General features: G+C 36.5%; 3 protein-coding genes across 3 annotated transcripts; 2 read left to right on the top strand and 1 right to left on the bottom strand.

The window, feature by feature from the left end:
• LOC18613289 lies at positions 402-2,525 on the top strand. Its single transcript, XM_018113798.1, has 2 exons — positions 402-788; positions 1,129-2,525. Exons 1-2 carry the CDS (start codon positions 552-554, stop codon positions 2,215-2,217), a joined length of 1,326 nt encoding a protein of 441 aa, XP_017969287.1. The 5' UTR covers positions 402-551; the 3' UTR covers positions 2,218-2,525.
• On the top strand, positions 5,711-9,392 carry LOC18613288 (VAN3-binding protein). The gene is made up of 7 exons (XM_007050454.2): positions 5,711-6,156; positions 6,301-6,405; positions 7,670-8,102; positions 8,272-8,502; positions 8,592-8,641; positions 8,755-8,812; positions 8,900-9,392. The coding sequence occupies exons 1-7, from the start codon at positions 5,794-5,796 to the stop codon at positions 9,148-9,150; spliced, it is 1,491 nt and encodes a 496-aa protein (XP_007050516.2). The 5' UTR covers positions 5,711-5,793; the 3' UTR covers positions 9,151-9,392.
• On the bottom strand, positions 10,496-12,845 carry LOC18613287 (BI1-like protein). Its single transcript, XM_007050453.2, has 4 exons — positions 12,247-12,845; positions 12,047-12,160; positions 11,119-11,276; positions 10,496-11,007 (listed from the first exon to the last, which is right to left on the bottom strand). The coding sequence occupies exons 1-4, from the start codon at positions 12,497-12,499 to the stop codon at positions 10,801-10,803; spliced, it is 732 nt and encodes a 243-aa protein (XP_007050515.1). The 5' UTR covers positions 12,500-12,845; the 3' UTR covers positions 10,496-10,800.

Here is a 23,082-nt window from a genome sequence, read left to right as displayed (position 1 = left end):
TTAAAATTTATTAAAATTTTTTTCAAAAATTTCATTTCAATTCAATCAATGTTACATTAATAATTATACTATGGAAAACTGGATATTGACAATTGATTAACATTAATATATTTTGAGAATATAAACTTATGATTTATAAAATTTATAATAAAAAGACTAAATTCAATATTTTAAGAAAATACAAGGACGAAATTCAGATTTAATCTCATATAATCAGCCACTCGGTGACCCAGGAAAAATAAAAGCATGTTAGGATGCTTGATATCATTTTGATGTTGTGCTATGGTCATATTGAATGCTTGTAGTATTAGTTTATATCCGAATACGAAAATCTTGAATTTGGCAAGTAAATGGGATTTCAAGCCTGGGCCTGGACCCTGGAGTGCTATTTTTTGCGGACAAGGTCGTACAAGTCCGATGTGCTATTTGTTGTCCATTACTTAAAAGTCCAATGCGAACTGCTTCGGGTTTCGATTTAGAACAAGGATGCCATGCCACATTGAAGTGTCATAGTCTACACTCGCAGCTACGTTGAAGTGAATAAACGAAAGATGGAAGGAGCGGAAGTTCTGGAACTCTACGAAATTGAATACTCCGATCTCATGCTCCTATCATCATCGTGTTCGCATCATCAAGAAAATATGATAATGGAAAACCTGGGCCCCACTGGCCCCGGTCTCCTCGCTATTACAAACGTTCCCGATGCATCTCTTTTCCGACGAAAGCTCCTCCCTCTCGCTCGCAAGCTGGCTCTCCTTAGCCCAGAAGATCGCAAACGTATTCTCAGAGTAATTTCAACGAACAGTTTGTTCGCCTTGCCTTTTTCATTCATAATTAGCTTCAATTTTCTTCTTCTTTACTGTGTGCCTTTCTTTGTGTTCCTTGTCTTAATATATTTTCGAAGACTTTGCAAATTTTAACGTATTGGATCGGGAGCTTCTAATAACGTACAAAACTTGTTGATTTTCTTTTTCCAAATTCCGAAGCAAGATTTCATTAAAGGCCTGTTCCTCTCCTATAAAAATACTGTAAATTTAGATCTGTCTAATATATTCTTTTCCTTTCATTCTTTTTGATGTTGTATATTGTTTTCATCGATCTTGTTTTCTTTGTTTAAGCTATGTTTAGGAGCACAACTTGGGGAGTGATGTCCCATTGAAAAACCCAGATAGGAACGTCTCCTCTTTCGCGATGCAGCTCAAATACTCGCAAGGTCTTGAATCAATTGAAACTAAACCAAGTCATGGAGTAGGTAGCCTTTTGAATTTGGAAAACGAAAATATCTGTAGAATCAGTGATTTTGAGGATGATGAATTTGATGATCTTGAGAATATGTTCAAGGCACTAGGATTTTGCATGATGGAGCTGGGACTCTGTCTTGCTCGAATTTGTGATAGGGCCATTGGAGGCAATGAGCTTGAGCAAAGCTTATTGGAATCATGTGCAGCAAAAGGGCGCCTTATACATTATCATTCAATAGTAGATAGCCTTGTTCTTAGAGAAGCTGGTCGAAGGAAGGGATCAAGTAAAAGACATGCTAATAATTATTCAAGGAGTGAGCAAAGATTATCAAAAGTTGCTAACTTGGACACAAATGTTAATGAAGTTAGGTCATATGATATGCAGGCCAACCTTTGGCAACAGTGGCATTATGACTATGGTATCTTCACTGTTCTGACTGATCCCATGTTTCTTCTAGCCTCACAACCAACAACAGCAAACAATGAATTTTCCATTTCTCGCTATCAAGAATGTGCTTCGCCTAGTGGGCATTCATACTTGCAGATTTTTCATCCTAACAAGAGTAAAGTCCTCACGGTGAAGTCCTCTCCTGAAAGTCTCCTCATTCAAGTTGGGGAATCAGCAGATATATTATCCAAAGGAAAACTACGGTCAACCCTTCACTGTGTTTGCAGACCAGCAAGGTTGGATAATTTATGCAGAGAAACTTTTGTTGTGTTTTTGCAGCCAGCATGGAGTAAAACTTTCTCAATCTCAGATTATCCTATGGAACATTACAACCCAGTTTGTCAGCCTTTGGAGCAAGCTGAGGAGAGAAACGTTGCTGATCAGGACCAAAACGCGCTGACTCAAGAAATTCAAAAAATAGTTCCACCACTTTCAGCACGATTTAAGGATGGGATGACATTTGCAGAATTCTCACGTGAAACGACTAAGCAGTATTATGGTGGCAGTGGTTTACAATCTAATAGATGATTAGCTCATTTGATGTTTTTTTTCCTATAGGAACATAGGATGTCCATGTTGGTTGGGCAAGTCTTTCATCATATAGATGTCTTTACAAGAGTTTTAAGTCTCATATTTTTACTCACATTCAGGTGCATTTACACTTATCATTCTCTCGCAAGTATGAGCCAAATGCAGTAATTCGTTCCCACTATATATATGCTCACTTGTATTTTTTTTTTCTATCATAGAAATGCAGTTGTTGCTTTGCTGTAGTGAACTAACGTTTGGTTTTGAATTCTGGAATTGTGTTAAATTCATAAGTTATGCTTAGACTATTCCTTTCATGTACAATTGATAGGTCACAGTGAAAAATATTAGGTCAGAAATACCGTAAACAGTTAAAAGCTTGAAGGGAAGCATTAATAGGGAAGGTGTTTTTGGCATTTTCAAGAGCTGAATCTTAGCATCTACTAGCATTTAACAGATAAAACTTCTGTTCTAAATGATTTGTTGTCATCTTTCCTTCAATTATTGTAATTTGCTATCAATGTTTGGCTTTTTTTGTTAAATTATAAATTCTTAGTGGATGTCCTTCATGGACACCTTAATAGTTAGAACTTGAAACTTTGAGGGTTTGAATCTTGAAAAATGAGGATGAGTTCATGAAATGGAAAAAAAATTACCTTTCACTATGTAGCCCAAGGGGTAGTGAGTTTTTTATATACCAAGAAGCTAAATTTGAAATGGATGATCAAACAGCATTATCATTGGTGCTTCAAGCATGATCATTCATTATATTTGGAATATATGAGAATTGGCTATGGGTCATTTAGGTCATTTAACTGGATGCTGCATCTAAATTCTTTGCGTCATGTAACTTTGTGGTGGTGCTATACTTGCTCATTTGCCTATCATATTATTTGTACGAAGTGGTAGCTTTATGCCACGTATTCAGCCTCAAAAAATCAGGTACCAACCTACTATTGAGCGGGAATTCGCACATTTGCCTGACTATGGCTGAAGGACAGCGAAAACAGACAGTTGGTACAGTACTAAAGTTTGGATGCAACAGAGGATTGCTCTGTTTAAGATTGCAGTGGAAGAATTTCATTCGAAATCTGTAATGGTTGCTATAATCTACTGGTTAATTATTACCACCTCATGCAGATATAGTAGTTTGGACAGTGAAGAACTGATTGCTCGTGAGTTGGTTAACAGCTATATTTCTGATTTCAAACAGCAGGTGATTGGATTCCATGAACAGTGCTTTTCCGGATATCCAAGTCAAATAGATTGGGCACTCTGAACCCAGGTGAAAGTTTAGTCTTAATGCCAAAACCAGATGCAGGAATGAACTGGGAGCTTTTGTGCTTCTGGACATTGGCTTTTGCGTGCTATAGTTCGGCTTGTGTTAAATCTGCTGTTTGCTGGGTGCTGAAGTACTGTAACCGTATCTTATAAGCTACAGTCTGCTGCCCCCTCTCTCTCTGGCTTCAGTATCCTTCTAGCTAATGCCTGCATGTGAAGAGTAAAGTTAGATGGCTTGATAGTCTAGCCTTTATGGTCCTCCACAGTTAAAGCTTGATGTTGCTTTTGTCTCATATATTTAACTTTAGCAAGAAGGTGGAGGATTAAAGTTGTGAAGGGCAACTGTGATAACATATCAAAAGTTGATTTGAGCTAAATATTTACTTTATAGCATCATAGATTCAAGTGGTGTACTTAAAGGAGAAAGAGAACTTGCCTCCATAAAGTTTTTAAGAGAGATAAGTTACATTACAAGGAGTGTTAGAGATCGGCCCTTTTTGTAACAAAGCCTCTCTGATTACGTCTTGGATTCTAAACCAGGTGGTATCTCTGAGTAATAGCACATTCATCATTCAAGGTTGAAGGACAGCCTTGAATCTTTATGACGAAATACTAAATAATAAACGCTTGAATGAGAAGTTGTAACTTGGAAGGGACTCATTCAAAATGTGCGATGCAAAAGGAAAACGAAAGGAGGGATGATCATTGAGAAAACGAGGCAAAGGGAATAAAGGTTGTGTCTTTAGTCAGTGGTCACGCAGCAAGAAACAAAAGACTAGAAAAAGAGAAAGCTGTTCCCCTTCTCTTGCTTTCGCCTTTGGGTCAGAAAAAAATTTAAAAATTAAAAAAGGGAAAAGAGAAGGGCAAATCTGTGCCCTTTGTAAGGAAATGACGGAAGAGGATCGTAGATGAGATCAAAGGAGCGATGACGACGTATCCAGGCACGCGCATTTTAGCATTGGTCTCTCCCTCCTGAGCCCTTTGAGTAGGCAGCTTTGTGTCCATAACTGTAGTGAAAAAAGGGAAAAAACACATAAAACCGGTCCAAGGCTCGAATTTGTCGTTTCAACTGGACATCTCAAGGCCTGTCGGCCTTGGACATTAACAAGACCTTAGACAGCCTTGGAACACAATCGCTTGGGTCACCTCCCCCTGCCATCTCACGTAACATTGTCAGCCCTACACGGGGTACACACAATCTTGCTACTATTTCTCAATTAATTAGGTTGTAGATGGGTTTCAACAAATTGCCAGGCTGGTGTTATTACGAGGTGGGATTACATTTTCTTTTCTTGTGGTTAGCGTATAGATTGCGTAGCGATATGCTATCTTCTTTTGCGGTGTCATTTATGAGGGTCTCGTAGATATTATTTCCTTTGTAAAAAACGGTCGGTGGTGACTCACTTACCAGTTACCAAATACCGTCAACTCTTTCGCATTCAGCATGGCTTTGGAATTAGATTGGAATTGATGCCCCAAAACAGAAGATGCCTCTTTGGTTGGTGGGGAAATTTTTGTTACAAGTTTCTTGCAACCTATAGTGCTGGCGTAACTGCTGCGTACTGTTGGGAAAAAAACCCACCCCCACGTTAACGACTTTGACAATAACCCACGTTTCCATGGATTATAAGGTCTCGCGGCGGAGCATCTTTCTTCGTTTTCACCCTAGCTTTTCTTCCGGGGCTGATTGCTTTTTAGTCACATGCCATCCACCATTAGTTTTTTCAAGTAGGGAGTATCTTTAGGTCCTGCTTTCTGGATATCGGCGGCCGTCTAGGGAAAAATGTTCAAACAACTTTCCAGCTGTGACACGCGTCACTAGAATGCTAGATCACCATACTCCCTCCACCTCCACTTCTTTAGTCTCGACCGTAGCTGAACCTCTTCTCTTTAGCTTGGACTAGACCTCACCATAATTCAGTTGTATAGTGAACATTAGTGGGGGAATGCCAGTTGGAGGATAATGATTGATTTGGGTAATTGCTTTTTGTCTTATTATATGTAGTTTTCAAGTTTTCTACCCACTATCTCACTTTGAGCAATGTATATCAGTAGTCCTCGTTAATTATTGAATTTTATAATGATTAATTTATCATAAATTTTAGTACGTAAATAAGAAAGACCGGTCCACTCTTCAAACGTAAGTGACACCCAAAAACCGAACGTAAGCCAAAAGCCTTTCCCCCCTATATAAACCCCCCATAACTCATTCCTCTTCCTTTCTCTTCTTTATTGTCTAAAAACCAAAAACCAAAAACCAACGCCACTTCCATTTTCAAGTTTTAACTTCACTTCATGGAAGAGGCAAGTCCAAGGACCCGTCGTCGCCCGGAGCACATTTCCCACCTATCAATCTCCGGGACGCAGCTACCAGAGAGCCCAAGAGGTCCAATGGAGTTCCTCTCAAGGTCATGGAGTGTTTCAGCTCTCGAAGTGTCCAAAGCCCTTGCCCCTCTTCCTCCTCATCACCATCATTCTGTCAGTAGTACCGGTACGGCTCCCAAGTCTGCTAGCGGCTCTTCTTGCACCACCACTTCTATACCAGAAGATATTAATGGCGAGACCGAGGAGCTTGATAAGGCTGCTGTTGCCAATCAGTTCTCTTTCACTTCTTCTGCTACTTCACAACTCGTTCTTGAACGCATCATGTCACAATCGGTAAGCGCTACACTACCCATATGAGGAAAAAAAAAAGGGTGATTAACTTTAGTTTCTTTTTATGTTCAAATAAGTGTTAGAGACTCACGGTCGTTACTCTTTCTGTGTGCTTTGCTTGTTAATTTTGCTGGTTTATATTTGTAGGAAGTGTCACCATTAACGTCAGGGAGGCTCTCTCATAGTAGCGGACCTTTGATTAATGACAGCCCTCCAGTTTCTCCGTCTGAGGAATTCGACGACGTCGTTAAGGTCTTGCACACATTCCCTACTTCCCTTCTTTCTTTCTTTTTACTTCATAATAGTTGTATTAAATTTAAATAACTGGTACCATATGGTATATTTTATATTGGTGATCTTTTCGGTGGAAGAAAAGAAAGGAAAGAGAAAGAAAAAGGAAATGTTGAACAATACACTGTAAGAGAGCCAGGAGACCAACATCTCAGCTTTCTCTGTCTCTTCTCTGCAACGTACACCATCCCTTGTCCCTCTCTGATGCTAGTAATCTGTGGATTACTTACTGAACAGCAAATACAGAGCCGGAACTTTTGTCCTGTTCCAATAAAACCTTTTTATTTCGCTAACAATCTTCTAAGCTGTCTGTCTTATCAGCTAAAGCTGCCTGTTTCCTGGCCTTTAAAAAAGTACTTACCAGCTATTACATCAAATTATTATACAATGTGATTGCCAGCTGTTGGGCTAAGCTTTAGCTCCGAACTGGTTTCTTAATTCTTGTGGCCCAATTTTGAGCTTCGGGCTGTGATTCAGTGATTGTCTACTCCATCATACAGCTTTTTCGCTGCCACATACTGTAAATTGTTTCTTTTACGGAAAAGCTCTTCTTTGGAATGATGAAGTATATTGGAGTGAACAGCGGATTCGTACAAGTTGTGGATTAATTAACTAATTCTTTGAAATTGGCATAAATTTTGAAGACATCAGGGTATGGTGACGAAAATGTGGAGTAGGAAAGAGGGAAACGATGCTGGGTTTCAGTTGAAAATGTCATGTGACCCAATGTCATTGCTTTTCTGTTATTGGTCATTTGATCCAGCTTCAAAGTCAAAACCATCCCCTCCCACCCCCACTCACCAAAACAATCTCTCACTAGCCTTCACCCGACAGTACTGCGGAGAGTAGGGACATTAGATTCTTTAGTTTTCAGGTCACATCTGTGCAGGAGTGGCACATTTCCATGAGCTGTTGATTTTGTTCCATAGAAAGTCTTCTACAAGTCTCACGTATTAAAACCAGAAACTTTTCTGTTTGCTCAACTTCACCAAGAAGCAATGATCATGGCTGTGCTTGTATTTCCTTTCCTATTAACCTCCTTTTGTTTTAACTTGAGTAATATCTGTTTTTCAGCATGGAACTTATAAAAGGTTAGAATTTTTGTTCATTAACAAGGATAAAGTCATTGTTACACCGATTGTTGATTAATTAAGTTTCCATTGTTGTCCCATTTTCAAATATTCAAGAGATATATTAACAAATTGGCTAATCACAATTCGTGCAGTATTTCCGTACCCACAACTCCATACAACCTTTATTCAATGGGGGCCGCGCAAGTGCGGGTAACGGTGTTAACACTCCCAGCGGGGCAAAGACGGTTGGGAGATGGTTAAAGGACCGGAAGGAGAAAAAGAAAGAAGAGACCAGAGCTCAAAATGCACAGCTCCACGCTGCTATCTCAGTTGCTGCAGTTGCCTCAGCCATAGCAGCCATTGCAGCGGCTACCGCGGCTTCTTCTTCTATCTCTGGAAAAAACGAACAGTCAACGAAGACCGACATGGCCGTGGCTTCAGCAGCAACGCTAGTAGCTGCGCAGTGCGTGGAGGCTGCAGAAGCTATGGGAGCTGAGCGTGACCATCTTGCTTCAGTCGTGAGCTCTGCTGTTAACGTTCGTTCACATGATGATATCGTGACTCTTACAGCTGCAGCAGCTACAGGTAAAGATTACTGGCGGGAACTTTTATTCTATTTGCAGTGTATTCTTAGGTATGATGCTTGAATAAGCATGTACTTGATTATAAAGAATTAGCTGCCATAAGACTTTCATTTGTATTCACTATGATTAAAATGAACCATCATTAAAGGAGAATTGTTCTTTCTTTGCAGCTTTACGCGGGGCAGCGACCTTAAAGGCAAGAGCACTAAAAGAAGTTTGGAACATTGCAGCGGTCCTTCCAGCAGAGAAAGGAATAAGCACCGGATCATGTGCTAAAGTCCATAACGGGCATTCAAACCGCAACTACAGCGGAGAACTTGCCCCAGGAGAGGATTTCTTTACTGCCTGTAGTCAAGAGCTCCTTGCCAAGGGTAGCGAACTTCTCAAAAGAACCCGGAAAGGTAGTAAGTCTGTTCTTGTTTGCATAATTACACATTTTCTAGACTATGATTACAAATCATGTATACTTTTACATTTTCTGAATGTGCAGGTGACCTTCACTGGAAAGTTGTCTCTGTTTATATGAATAAGACAGGCCAGGTAGCTATTGCTTTAGTCCAACACATTAGAAATGTTACCATTTATATATAGCTGAATTTTATCCCACGCAATTACTCAAACATCATAACCATTCATATTTTTAACTTTTGAAGGTGATTTTGAAGATGAAGAGCAAGCATGTTGCTGGGACATTCACCAAAAAGAAAAAAAGTAAGTTTCTTGTAGTAGCAAGACAATGTTGTCCATGTTAACATAAGAAATTCCTTAAATATATGTATTTTCTTTTTGGGGTCTCAGATGTGGTTATGGAGGTGTGCAAGGACATGCCAGCATGGCCAGGGAGACATCTATTCGATAGTGGAGAGCAACGTCATTACTTTGGATTGAAGACTGAAACAAGAGGAGTTGTAGAGTTCGAGTGCAGGAGTCAGAGAGAATACGATATGTGGACTCAAGGTGTCTCAAGGCTTCTGGCAATTGTTGCTGAAAGAAAGCACAGGAGACAAACCTCAACTACATGGCCTCTTGGCGGCAAGAACTTGGACTAATTAGCTCTTCTGCCTGACTTTTAGCTCTATCGCTGCTAACATGAACTAGGGGATCATACGAACCAGGGGCAAATATCTAATTCCGCCATGCATACTTAAAACCTTTTGAGCTGGTCTGTGTCTGATTTTTTTTTTGGGCCGGGGCCTGGGAAGGGTATAACTAGTTAGTAATCTATCAAACAGTTGTACATTTGTAAGATTGGGCCCGTTGCAATGATTTATGGGTATATTTTTCTTCAGCACATTGTTACCTACTTCAATCATTTCTATACAACTATAATTAAATTTTAGCAAAGCAACAACAGGAAGGATAATAAAAAGAATCATCAATAAATATTTACATGGTTTAGCCACAGGGTTTCATCTTTATTATATATTCATAGGATAAAAGTGATTCATTAATATTTTTTTTTTTCTGATTTGTCCCAGTATTACGCAATTCTTACCAAAAAACTGTATTCACTTTTTCCATCAGTGGAGAAAAAGATTCCCCCTAAAGCAGCCAATTGGCATCGATCATTAAAGCTTCCTTATGAGGTAGCATTTCCCCTCAAGCCAAGTTAGATGGGAACGGTTCTTTGCTTAAGACTGATGCAAGAATTTAGGTTTCCCTTCAGTTAACACGCAAAGATCATAAGGCCATGCATTAACAATTCCGAATGTAAGATAATCAAGAAAATCAAGTTCACGAGAAGAAACTTGGTAAGTTGTTATCTTATCACCTCATTTCCTTCACATTATCTGTCGCCTTTCGCTTTTTGTCAAATATCAATTGAAAACAAATTTTAGAGATATATTTGGTTGGAAATGATCAAATATGGATTCAAATTTATAAAGTTATCCGCAAAAATCGGATATTAAATTTTGTTATGTATCACACTTTTCCCGAACGAAAATTAAACCACTCCCCTAATTGACACAAAAGGCTAAGATACGAGTAGATACAAGTTCATCCTAATACTGTTGGACTCAGAAAATCATAGACTGGACGACTCGCGCACACTTCAATGTCCCTAAGGCAAGCAACATTTAAGTTACGTAATATCCCTCAATATAAATCAAGTAAACTTAATCACTTTTTTGTTTGATGAAGAGGTAATCGACTAACTCTTCAACGACAAAGAAGTCGAAATGGAATTTACAACGCTAACTATTGTTCTATTATAACTAGATATGATGCTCAGGCATATGCCTGCCTACCTACCTACCATCGTCCCAACACAGTCTGCGCTCAGCTGACTCTACCTACTGCACTGTCCCCTCCATCGGCACTCCAGTTCCGACTGTGAGAGATATCCAAGTAAAGCAATTGGAACCCTCATTACTTTCAGTAACAACAGCCAAATGAGAAAGCGTACGTGAGCATTAAGTTAGTTCTTCTACATCCCTTGGAAGTTGTTATCAATCAATAGAAGCAAAGATTTTCCAGGAGGTGAGATCCCGCACCATAAAAAATGCAAGCAAACAAAAGCTTCCATTCTATCAACTATGACATCCGTGTAACAATACACATTTGGCCGTTTTTACATCCTGGACATTTACCACTTACAAAAAATATAGGAAAAAGAAGATAACAGCAACATTTATGTGGTCAATAAGAATTTCTTATGAACCTGGAAAAGGAAATAGGAGAGGCACCGTGATCTTCTTTTAACTATCTGCAGCTCTGAAAACAGTAAGCAGCGAGAGGAAGAGATTGATTATGTCCAAATACAGAGATACAGCAGCCCATATGTATTCATCATATGAGTAGCGCTTGATCAAGTTGTCTGTGTCGTATATGATATAACCACAGAATATGATAGAGGCCAGGCACCCATAGATCATAACAGATAATCTACCCAGTGGGAAGAGAATCTGCAGCCAGGAAGACAAACACATTTCAGTAATGAGAAATCAATCATTTGCATATAATACAGATATATATAAGAAAATAACAGTTAACTAAACATGTCAAGATCAAAGTACCTGGATCAAAGCAAAAACCATAAGAACAAGGATGGCACCAAACAAGAAAGGGCCAAGGAAGTTGAAATCATGGCCTCTCCTTGCAGCCCAGAAGGTGTACAGAGTAAGAGCCACGACCACAACAGCTGTCAGAATCACAGACTCCAAAATAACCTTCCCTGCTTACAAACAAAATGCATACAAAATTTTGTTAACACAATGCTACAATAGGTAGCATATATGAAAAAAATTACTGCATTCACCAATTATACAGTGAGTTAAGCTACTCCTAATATAGTTATTCTTATTGAAATGCCAAATATACATGAAACTAGAAAAGTCAAATAGAAATGGAGTAGCAATAACTAACAATTTTTTTTTTGTTGTAAAGGGAAAAAAGAAGTCTCAGAGGAAACCCATTACTTAATCTGCCAATGGTAATTCATACTGAGAAACTATATACTAATGATCAAGTCATCTATCTTAAAATACAAATTCAACACGCTTGACAGTTATTCATAAGGAAAATGAAAAAAGACAATCAAAGAAAATAAATAGAAAAAATGCATACAATTAGATAAAAAGCCCCAAAAACTAACTTCCAATTGCATTCGAAGCCTTGCAATTTTGAAAAGTAAGAGAAGATTAATTCACCCATACAACTTAATTACCAAAAACTCCATTCACAAAATTCAGTCAAGTATTTAACTTAGTATTAACTAATAATCAGTTTAAGTTCCTTCATCTAATTCTTAAAAGAGGCAAACATCACAATCATCTTCTGGGAAAATATTAGCTCAAAGTTAGAGAAATTGCTATAATTTTATTCAAAAAAATCATTTCAAGTTCTACAGTTGTACCAAATAACTTCAACATTGAGTCAATAAAAGAACCTTGCCCAAGTTATAATAATAAAAGAACAATTTAAAAAATCCATTCCAAATCTTACCGCTGGTAAAAGAGCACGTTAATCCAACTGCAAACGCCAGAGAAACGGTAAAAACTCCAAGTAGAAGATAGTTCACGGGATGCCTCTGGTGATAGTAATACAATGGGCACAAAACTGCAAACAACAAACCAATTTTCGTTTTAGTCAACCAAAAAGCCGCAAATTACAAACACCAAAAAAAAAAAAAAGCAGAAACACACCAATGAAAGGCGTGATTATTAGGACTATGTAAAGAGCCAATCCGGCGCCAGTGCTGACGAAGAAATGAGCAATCGGGCGGACAGTAACCACCGTGGAGGCCACCGCGATTGTAGCCAACAATTGGATGGCCACGATTGAGTAAATTTTCCGGATAAAAGCCCACCTCATCTCCGGCGGCTCCAACATCATCGGATACAAAGGCCTGGGTCCGGCCTCCGTATCATTTTTCCGGTACGGCTGATTCCACATCATCCTAAACTTCAAAAGCTGAGAGTGGATGGAATGGACTTATGGAAAGCGCTGCTAACTTTTAGGGCTGAATTTTTGGTATTCGATTTTGTTTTTTTTCCCTTCCTTTGTTCCCTGGTTGTGAAAAGAAGGAAGTTTTAGGGGGATATTATAAAAGCGGCGGTTATGGGTCGGAAGAAAGTTCTTGATAGGTCTTGTAACTGCGTGAAAGGGCCGTGAAGGTTGAACGCGATGTTGACACGCGGAAAAATAAAAAATTTGAGAAAACGTTGATGTCTCGGAAATATTCTAGAGTGTAGGCTACCGAGGGGGATTTGGATAATGCCTTTTTCTATTATTATTTTTATTTAATATCGTTATTGCCAAGGAAGTCCGCAGAAGTATATATGCAAAAATTGCAAGTGATTAATCAAAAAGGAAAGCATATACTTTTAGAATAAGGTTCCTTGCAAGTAAATGCCCTTTTCAGTTCCTTCCTTGGAAAGAGTTTTCTAGCAAAGTTCCATTTTAAGTTATGCTTTAGTTTTTTGAAGTTTCAGTTTAAGTTATTAGGGAATGGTTTATTACCATACAAAATAAAAGCTACATATAATAGTTTTAGAACATTGAATCCACAGGATATAACGTGGATCATAATAGTTTTATTGGTTCAACTAAAATAAAAAGAAAAAGTGAGAAGAAAAGCATTTAAATTTGGGCTCCACCCATTCTTAATTTGACACGTAAAGATAGCTTTTACACTTGGAATTGTCTATCTATTCATATCCTCTTTCCTTATTCTCTAAGCATTTGATTCAATGCTTCTTGCGGGAGCACAAGTGATGCATTGTATGCCATCAATGCACCCACAGAGATGATAGATCTTGTGGCTGGAAAACTTGATAGAACTCTGATGACTAATTCCTAGTTCGAATGTTGAGTATTGACGCCCTGGTGTTTTTGTCCACGGCCCTGCCTTTATCCACCTCTTATCTACTCTTTTCTCACCACCACAACCTTTTAAATTCTTCAATTTCTAGACTCGTAATAAGAATTTTCATTGTACCATGGTTGATGTTCGGAGGATAACTATTAAGGATTATGCCATGATTGTATGTTGAGAATAGGATGAAAAAAAGAGAGAGTACTTGACAAGAGTTTAGAGAGAGGTTTTATAGAGAATATCTAAGAGAATCCATTGAATTTCTTATGTTTACTTAATTAAAAATAGTTTCTTAGAAGCGGTTGGTTTGAAAATGTTTATTGGACATCATGGAAAAAGCACATTTAAGGAAAACATGTTCATTATGGAAAGAATATGTTTATCATGACAAGAACAAGTCCATTATGGAAAAATATGTTCATCATGAGAATAGTGCATTATCTCACTACATATATCTCTTTAATATTCGAGAGCATTCTTTTTATTAAAAAAGAGGATGTTTTGCAATAAGTAAAGCGGAATACACAAAAGGCGATAAAGAGGAAAATTGAAACAGTCTTTGAAGCGTAAGTGCTTTGATGACAAGCAGTGAGGAATAAAAAAAGGTGGAGAAAGTGGGGGAGCACGATAAATGGAAAGAGTTGGGTAGAAAAAATATTTGAAAAAGCTTAGAGAGAGTTTTAAGAGTAATCTTTGCTGAGTTTTTGATTATTCCCTGTCCCTTTTTTTGCTTAATTGTTAAACTTCTATATTTATACTAAACAGGAGCGCTCTCTTAGGAGCAGTTGGGGAGAGGGAGAGTACTTTTAGGAAAACACGTTCAATCATGGAAAAAGGTGCCTGTAATGGGAAGGGCATGTTAACATCTAATAAGAAGGGCACGTATGGAAGAATGTGTTAGTCATGGGTAGAGCACGTTCACTATGAGAATAACGTTTCATGAGAAAAGCACGTAGTTGAGTAATGAGCGTAAGTTTTGGGTAGTGAAATAGTGACACTTGATAATGCCTTACATATACTTTAAGAAAGGAAAGACAAGTAAAACACATGTACTTCAAGAAAAAAATAAGAGAATTTCTCTTAACTACCTTCACAGCTGAGCCACTAAGCCAAATTCTCTAGAACATCCCAATTCTAAACATGAAGATAACTAGTGAACTCTGCCACTCGTTTTGAGTTACTTTCACTTACCTGTATGAAATAGTTATTCCACGTTTGTCCCTATTATGTAGCACAACATATGAAATAGCTGTTCGATGCTTATTTTTAATTTGTAGCACAATACTTTCAGAAATAATAATTAGCCAAAATTGGGCATCTACATTTTGCCCCTTACATAAAAATTCTTTTAAGGAGTTGTATGCATAAAATAAGAAGATGCACATAGAAAAAGCAAGATAACGCTTTTATATATTTTTTAAAGAATAATGAATAGCTTGCAAATTTATGCATTTATTTTTTTATTATCATTTTTTTGTTATTATAAAATTTGTTTGTGGTTAGGAACATCCTTGGGCATTATGTACTTCGAAACGTCCCTAAACATTAAGCACTTGGGAAACATTCTTGGGCGATACACTCTTGGAACATCTTTGGGCATTACGCACTTGGAATGTCCTTGGGCGGTATGCGCTTGGGAGTGTCCTTAGGTGTTATGCACTTAGGAACATCCTTATGCATGCACTTGGGAATGTCCCTGGTTGTTACGCGCTTAGAGACGTCTTTGGGTGTTATGCTACATATCTGGAACGTCCTTATGCATTACACATTTTTGAACATCTCTATGCGTTACGCACTTGGAAACATCTTTGGGTGTTACTCCACACATTTGGGATGTTTTTATGCATTATGCACTTATGAATGTCCTTATGCTTTACGTACTTGGGAATGCCCATAGGCATTACATTTTGCATTTCAAACGTCCTTGAATGTTCCATACTTGGAATGTCTTTGGGCGTTTCGCATTTGGAACGTCCATAGGTGTTATGTTTTTAGAAAACACTTAGCATAATTTTACCCCTTCATGAAAATTTTATTATTGAAAATAAAAATTTTATGGATAACGGACAAAGAAAAATAGAAGATTACCCTTTATTTAGCTTATCATTGACTTGAAGATATCCTTCACATGGAAATTAAAATTTGTATTAGTTATATTTTTTTTGATACAAAATGAAGTCAATTTTAATACTAGCCCAAAGAATTCAAAGAAACTTATATAGAACAAGAACATATCAATTTCAATACTAGACAATTTTTTCATCTTCCATAAAAACAAGTAAAATGAAAAGGTTATGAATGCCGCTGCCAATCAAATACCTAATTTTAAAAATTGCTAATCAATTTTGAAGGCAATAAGTTACATGTAACGACATGCAAAACTACTTTTGAATGATTGAGAATAATCACTTTTTAGTAAATATTGTATATTTATTAATCTTACACAATTTCATGTTTTAAAATCAATAGGGAACTTTAAATTCAAGTTTAATAAACATAAATAAGGCAATTATAGTTAAAAAAGATTTCCTAAGAAAATTGAACGTGTTAGATTCCTACTAAGAAAATAATTTTTCAAAGTCTATAAATAAGAGAGAATAGTTTTGTAGAAATTCACATTCAACTTCTAAGATTTTCCCTTAAATTTCTTTGAAAAAGTAAATTCTCTTTACAACAATCAATATATATGTGTTATACTATTTCTTGTTTCTTTTCTCTTCCACTTGTTTCTCTTATCTTCTGCTGCAACGTAGCTTTCATAAAGGAGAAGGGAAATTTTTATATTACTACTTTTACTTTTTATGACGCAACGCAGCCTTTTCCCATAAGAGAATACACAAATCTGTTATTCTTCTTTGTATTACAAGTATGCATCCCTTTGCTAAGACAAAATATATCTTGGATTTTATACTATTCTTTTTCCTTTCTCTCTCACACACACAATTCAAAGTATAGCAATTATTTTATTAACTAACACATGAAAATTAGTTGTGTTTACTAAAGGTTGAGCTCTGTGCATAGGAAGTCCTTTATTTCGTAGATTTCTTGCATACAGTTTAGTGTGCATGGTGTTATCATCTCTATCAAATTTATATATATATATATATATATATATATGTATATATATGTATTGTTTTATGATTAATAATTCATATTTTTTTTTATCTATTTTGTTTGGTATCAAGACAAAGATAAACAAACAACTTGGAATTTTATTGTAATTTTGAGGGCTTAATAGTACATAGGTAGGAATCATAATGCATGAACATTTATCTAGTTGTTTGTCGCTTATGCCTATAGGAATTTTGCTTTTTCATCTCATGGCTAGACTTATTTTATGTCAAAAGTTCACTATGGTGAGCTTGGTAGGGCTACTTTGAGAAAGAAAAGAAAGAATATTACTGTAGCTTCTCTTTTTAAGAAAATTCGAGTAGAAAAAACTACTAAAGTTCCATTTGTGCTTGAAAATTGAGATGATGATGTCATCAAAGAAAGAGAAGAGGATTACTTTTGGGAAGTAGTGCATGCAAAACAAGTGGATAGACATCCTCGTGCATTTGTTGGCTATCATTGGGATTGTTTTTGTAGTGAAGTCACTCCAGATAATCGGTGTTTCATCTCACGAGTGTCAGTATTGAAGTTTAGATTCGAACATGGTGAATTCCCCCTTTTTGTTACTAAATTTGGATTTAACTCACAATGGGTCCCTAATTGGGATGAATGAGTAGAGAAAGTCTTTAAGAATTCTACCTACGTGACTATTCTTAACAATGATGGAGTCCTTGATGCCAAAAAAGTCACCACTAAACTTCATATTCATAAGGAGACTAGAATTGAAGTATGGTGCACTATTTTTGCAAGGTAGAGTACCTTTTCACATACTATGATTACTGTTTAAGAAGCGTTTACTTTCCTCTTGAAAATGTGTGCATTTGTTTTAGACTTCCTTGTGTTAGTAGAGACGACTTTTGTTCCATCATACTTTCTAGGCTCAATGAGAGTATCAAGGAATTCTTTGTAGACTTGTTTAAAAGCCAAGTAAAAACTTCCAAGGTAACGTGCTTCTCCTATTGGGTCAAGCTCTTTTATAAAAGTTCAATATTAATAGCTAGAGCAATCCTCTTAAGTATCCAAATCACACTCATAAGTTAGTGGCTTTATTTATCATATACTTGGCTCAATATGTCCTCCTAAGTTGCCTAGATGATGAAGTCTCCTTTTTAGTTATTCTTTATGCAATCAAGATTGCTAAGGGTATGAACTTTCTTCTTACTCCACTATATTGGGGATCTTTGTATAAAAGGTTAGACTTGTATCATTCTAAGACTGCTGAATCAATTGGCCACTACAAAGTCTTGACTTATCTGGATCTATCATTCATTCAAATGTGTTTGTGAGAGAGATTCTGTTGTTGTGCCTCATTTCTAATGTGTATCAACCTTCTATACCTTTCTCTATGAATAAAGCCTTAAGGAACGATTATTGGGCTTAGGGTGGCCTCCTAGACTTCCAAAGACAACATTCTCGAGGTGTTGGATGAGGCCAATCAATTTATTATAAAGCTTTATGTGCGATCGACTAATGGTTTTGGTGATTTTGCTATTTATTATGACGGGCAACCCTTTGAGACTAAAGAACTGAGCTCGCATGGATTGAACTTCTTATTGTGGATTCATTTTTCTCAATTGCCTTCCATAATTGAGATGACTAGTTTAGGTGTTGACAAGAACTCACTTTTTGTCGAAGTGTACTCTTTTTATAGAATGGTGTGCCAATTTGGATACAATCAGTCAACTCCACCTAGACCCTTTTACTTGAGAACTTCTCTTCTTGCACTACCCTATTCTTATTAGGGTATTGAATCATAATGTGAATAAGTTTAAAAACAACATTGTCCTGGTCTTTGACAGAATAAGTGCTTACACTGTTGATTGGTATGCTTATTAGGGAGAGTATTTTCATGAATGGACCTCATTTGTTGTACTTAATCTTAAGATTCAGGTGTATGCTCCTTCTGTCAGTATTAATGACGTGTCACTTTGTTTGATTCATTCTAAGATGATTATAACCTTTCATCAAGTAAATTTATACCTTACTTTTTTTATTTTCCTTTTCATTATATTCTCACCTTGTTATTAAACCCATCATTTCTTTTTTCTAGAAAGAGTCAACTCCAACTACAAAGGTGGTGAAACAACATATCTCAGGGTCTGAGAGTGAAGAAGAGTCATGTGATCACATGAATGATTATGAATTGAGCGATGAGTTAGTTGAGGAAAGGTTTCCCATACATGAATATTATGTTTGGGAGAAAAAATGGATGGTACTACTATACAAGAAGGTTTGATAGATATGACCAATTTTCTACCTTTTACCATGTAAAACGTTGGTGATTATGTGAACGCCATTACTGGAGTTGATCAGAGTGTTCTTGAGACTGTTCAAGGTAACATGAATTCTGATTTTGTCTTTGGAATAACTCAAGATAGCAATGCAACTACCATTTATGGTGGAACCTTTGGAGTTACTCGAAGCATTCAGAACAACTTTGGAATTAGAGCTACCTTTGGTGTTACTTGCAAGATTTCTTCTTCTCTAAAAAGTAGCTAGAGTATTTCTCACAATGTTTCATCACCTGAAGGTGTTCCGAATACTACTCACAATACTTCTTCTTCCTCTAGAGGTGTTCTATATACTACTCATAATGTTTTTTCTTCTCTTAGGGACGTTTCAAATGTTTCTCATAATGTTTTTTCTTCTAGAGCTATTCTGAACATTACTCATAATGCTTTTTCCCCTTGGGGTGTTCCAAATACTATTCATAACTTTTTTTCTTTTGGAAGTGTTCTGAACACTACTCATAATTCTTCTTCTCATGGAGGTGTTCCAAATGCTACTCGCAATACTCCTTCTTCTCCTAGAAGCATTCTGAATAACTCAAATATTATTTGTTTAACTATTGTTACACCTCTCCTTACTACTTACTGTGTGTCATCATTTATTTAGTGATAGAAGATAATTCTTTTGACATTCATTTGGAAAGCTTTCATGGCATTCTAGTTTCGTAGTAACACTTGGAGCTTTTAAAATGCGTCTATAAAGTAGAAGGTGCATTTTGGTCCTTTAATAGTAGAATAATAAACAAAGCTATTATGAATTTATTAGGCAGTACCTTAGATATTATTTCCTCCTTATAAGCATTTGGATGAGCAAGGAATAGGTTATTTTGAATCTTGTTATCTCTAATCAAGACTTTTTCTGCTTGTGTCCTCTTGTGAAATATCTCATACATGTTCCTACATTCAGCAAATGGATGACACACCACTCAATGATAATTGCAATACCACGGATTAGACATTTTTTCTATCGTAAGTGGTTGTGCCCTAACTTTGTCTTATGGAACTAAAGAATGAATGGGTGTAGTAATCTCTTTATCTTATCCTCTTGAAGTTGTCACGCCTTAGCCTCAAGTTTTCTTGAAGACCTCTTCTTTCTCTACCTCTTTTTTGGATTGCATTCGTAGTTGGGATGTTCTTTCTATTGAAACGATTGGCTCTTTTTTGCCTAAACACCATATTATTGGTCCATCGCACAACTTCAACTAAAATGGCAAAAGTAGGAAAAGGTAAATTTTCTAAATGCACTCTATATTCATCAAACATACCTTGGATGCAGACTTTGACCAACTCTTTTTCATCATGAGAATCTTGTATATTTAGTACCCCATTCTCTAAGTCGTTAGATGTACTCCATAAAATCCTCTTTTGACTTTTGATGTTTCTTTCCCAGATTAATGAGGGTCACCTTATCTTAGATAGAGAATAACTTTCCTTTTAACATCCTGCACATTTGGTTCCAAAAGTCAACTGAATCGGGAGTGAGGTGTAAGCTTTCTTAATAAGGGACTTAGAGAACTTCTTAAGCTTTAAATCGTTGTCTAAGCTTGTTACTCCTAAGGTTTTCACAAACTTCATGATATGTTCTCGAGCATACCGGTCTTGCCATTGAATTGTTTGAATTTTGGGTTGGTATAATCCTTAAGATACGACTTAGTTGCTACCTTGGTAGGATAGGGTAGCTTCAAGTCAAACTCTCAAAAATCAAGACTTTGGTTCTTCTAATCAAGTAACTTCTCTTATTTTCCTTTTGTGACAAAACTCTAAAACTGATTGAAAGAGTTGCCGCAATGGGATTCCCAACAATAAAAAAGGTGATGGTATTGAAGAGTGGGTCAGTCATACTCTCTCCATTTCCTCCATTTCAATTCATGTTGTTAACCATGTTAATGGCAAATTTGCCATTTTGGGATGTCATGGGTTAAGGTTGAGAGGTTGTGGCAGTTAAGGACATAAATTGGGTGATGGTCTTCATCATTTGCTTATTGTTCTCTTCTGGCATTTGTATCCTTTCTTGGTAACTTTTTCACTTAGTGCAATAACTTTTACCAGCGGAATTGTCAAAACATAGAGGTTTTTTTTTTTTGTAAAGAAAGAGGATGTGTTGTAATAAGTGAAGCGAAATGCACTAAAGGCGCCAAAAAGGAAGATTGGAGCAATTCTTGAAGCGCAAATGCTTTGGTGGCAAGGGGTAAAGAATAAGAAAAGGTGGAAAAAGTGGAAGAGCACGACAAATGGAAAGAGTTAGGTAAAGAGAATTTTGAAAGTAATCTTTGTTGAGTTTTTTATTATTCCCCTTTGCTTAATTGCCAAACTTCCATATTTATACTAAATAGGAGGGCTCTCTTAGAAGTAGTTGGGTAAAGGAAAAGTACTTTTCGGAAAACACGTTCAATCATGGAATAATGTGCCTGTTATGGGAAGCACACGTTAACATCTTATTAAAAGAGCACGTATAGAAGAACGTGAAGACACGTTAATGTCTTATTAAAAGAGCACGTATAGAAGAACGTGTCAGTTATGAGCAGAGCACGTTCACTGTGAGAAAAACATCTCATGAAAAGAGCACGGAGTAGTGAGCATAAGCTTTGGGTAATAGAGTTGTGACACTTGATAATGCCTTACGTGTACTTTATGAAGAGAGAGAAAGGGTAAAGCACATTTACTTTGAGGAAATGTCAAGAGAATTCCTCTTGACTACCTTCAAATGTAAACCACCAAACCAAACTCTCTACAACATCCCAAACGTCAGGATTACTCGTGAACCCTGCCACTCGTTCTGAGTTTCTTTCACTTCCTCATGTGAAATTGTTGTTCCACGTTTGTTCCTTTTCGATAGTGCAACATATGAAATAGTTGTTCGATGCTTATTCCTATTCTATAGCATCATACTTCCAAAAAAATAATAGTTAGTCAAAATTGGACATTTACAGATATTAACTTGGATTGAATAGAAATTCAGAGAAAGAATAAAGTTGCAAAAGAAAAGTAAAGCTGGAAATGTATATTCTGAAAGAAAGTGTTTTTTCATTACTTTAGTATGTTATTACATCATAGTATTTATACTCAATATCTATAACTAATAATTTAAGTTACTTATCTACCATTCAATCTAACTACTTATTAACAAAATAAACAACACATGTTTATTTTTTGATGTCGATGACACACGAGATTCACATGCTGACTTCTGATACTCCCTTTCAAGCTACACATGAATGTCATAAATCTTTAGCCTACTTATCAAGTTATAAAATTGTCCAAGTTGTAATGCTTTAGTAAATAAATCTAATTTTTGTAATTTTATATGCACATATTTTGGAGTCACAATCCCTGGTAACACTTTTCCTCGTATAAAATGACAATCCACCTTTACATGTTTGGTTATTTCATGATAAATTTGATTTTTGCTAATATGTAAAGTAGATTGATTATCACTAAATAACTCTACTGCTTTAGTATGACTAATTCTCAGATCTTTTAGCAAGAAAATAAGCCAAATAGCCTCTCTACATGCTGTTGTCATAGCTCTTAGCCACTATTGATTGTTTCTTTGCCTTCTAGCTCACAAGTGACTTTCCAATAAAAATACAACAACTAGTCATTGTTCTTTTTGTGTTTAGGCACCCTGCCTAATCACTATCGCTATATGCCTTCAATTATAAATCTAAATCTGATGGTAATAATAAATCTTGTCCTGGTGCTTTCTTCATATACTTTAACACCCTTAATGCTGCTTGCATGTGTATTTGACAAGGCCTATCCATGAATTGTGCCAATATATGTGAAGCATATGTAATATTCGGCCTTATAAAGGACAAATATAACAATTTTCCAATCAATTTCCTATATCTAGTTACATCCACTAGTTGACCCTCATCACATTCTTTAGTTAGCTTACTATTATAATCTATAAGGGCACTTATTGGTTTTGTGCTTAGCATACCATATTCAGACAACAACTCTAATATATACTTTCTTTGACACAGTGAAATGCATTGAGTCAATATGGCAATTTCAATGTTAAGAAAATACTTTAATTTGCCAGGATCTTTCAACTTAAAGTTGTCATTCAAAAACTATTTAATCTATCAATTACTGCAATTGATGAACTAGATATCAAAATGTCATCCGTATAAACTAAAAATGCTATGAATTCATCATTTTCAAACTTAGTGAGCAAAAAGTAATCAGCCTTAGATTGCACAAAACCATACCTCAATAAAGTTTTTGTGAACTTAGAGTTCCATTGCCGTGCAACCTACTTC

This window comes from Theobroma cacao, chromosome 1 (assembly GCF_000208745.1).
Source record: "Theobroma cacao cultivar B97-61/B2 chromosome 1, Criollo_cocoa_genome_V2, whole genome shotgun sequence".
NCBI lineage: Eukaryota > Viridiplantae > Streptophyta > Magnoliopsida > Malvales > Malvaceae > Theobroma > Theobroma cacao.
The sequence above is the reverse complement of the archived record's forward strand: the minus strand, read 5'-3'. Positions and strand labels throughout refer to the sequence as shown.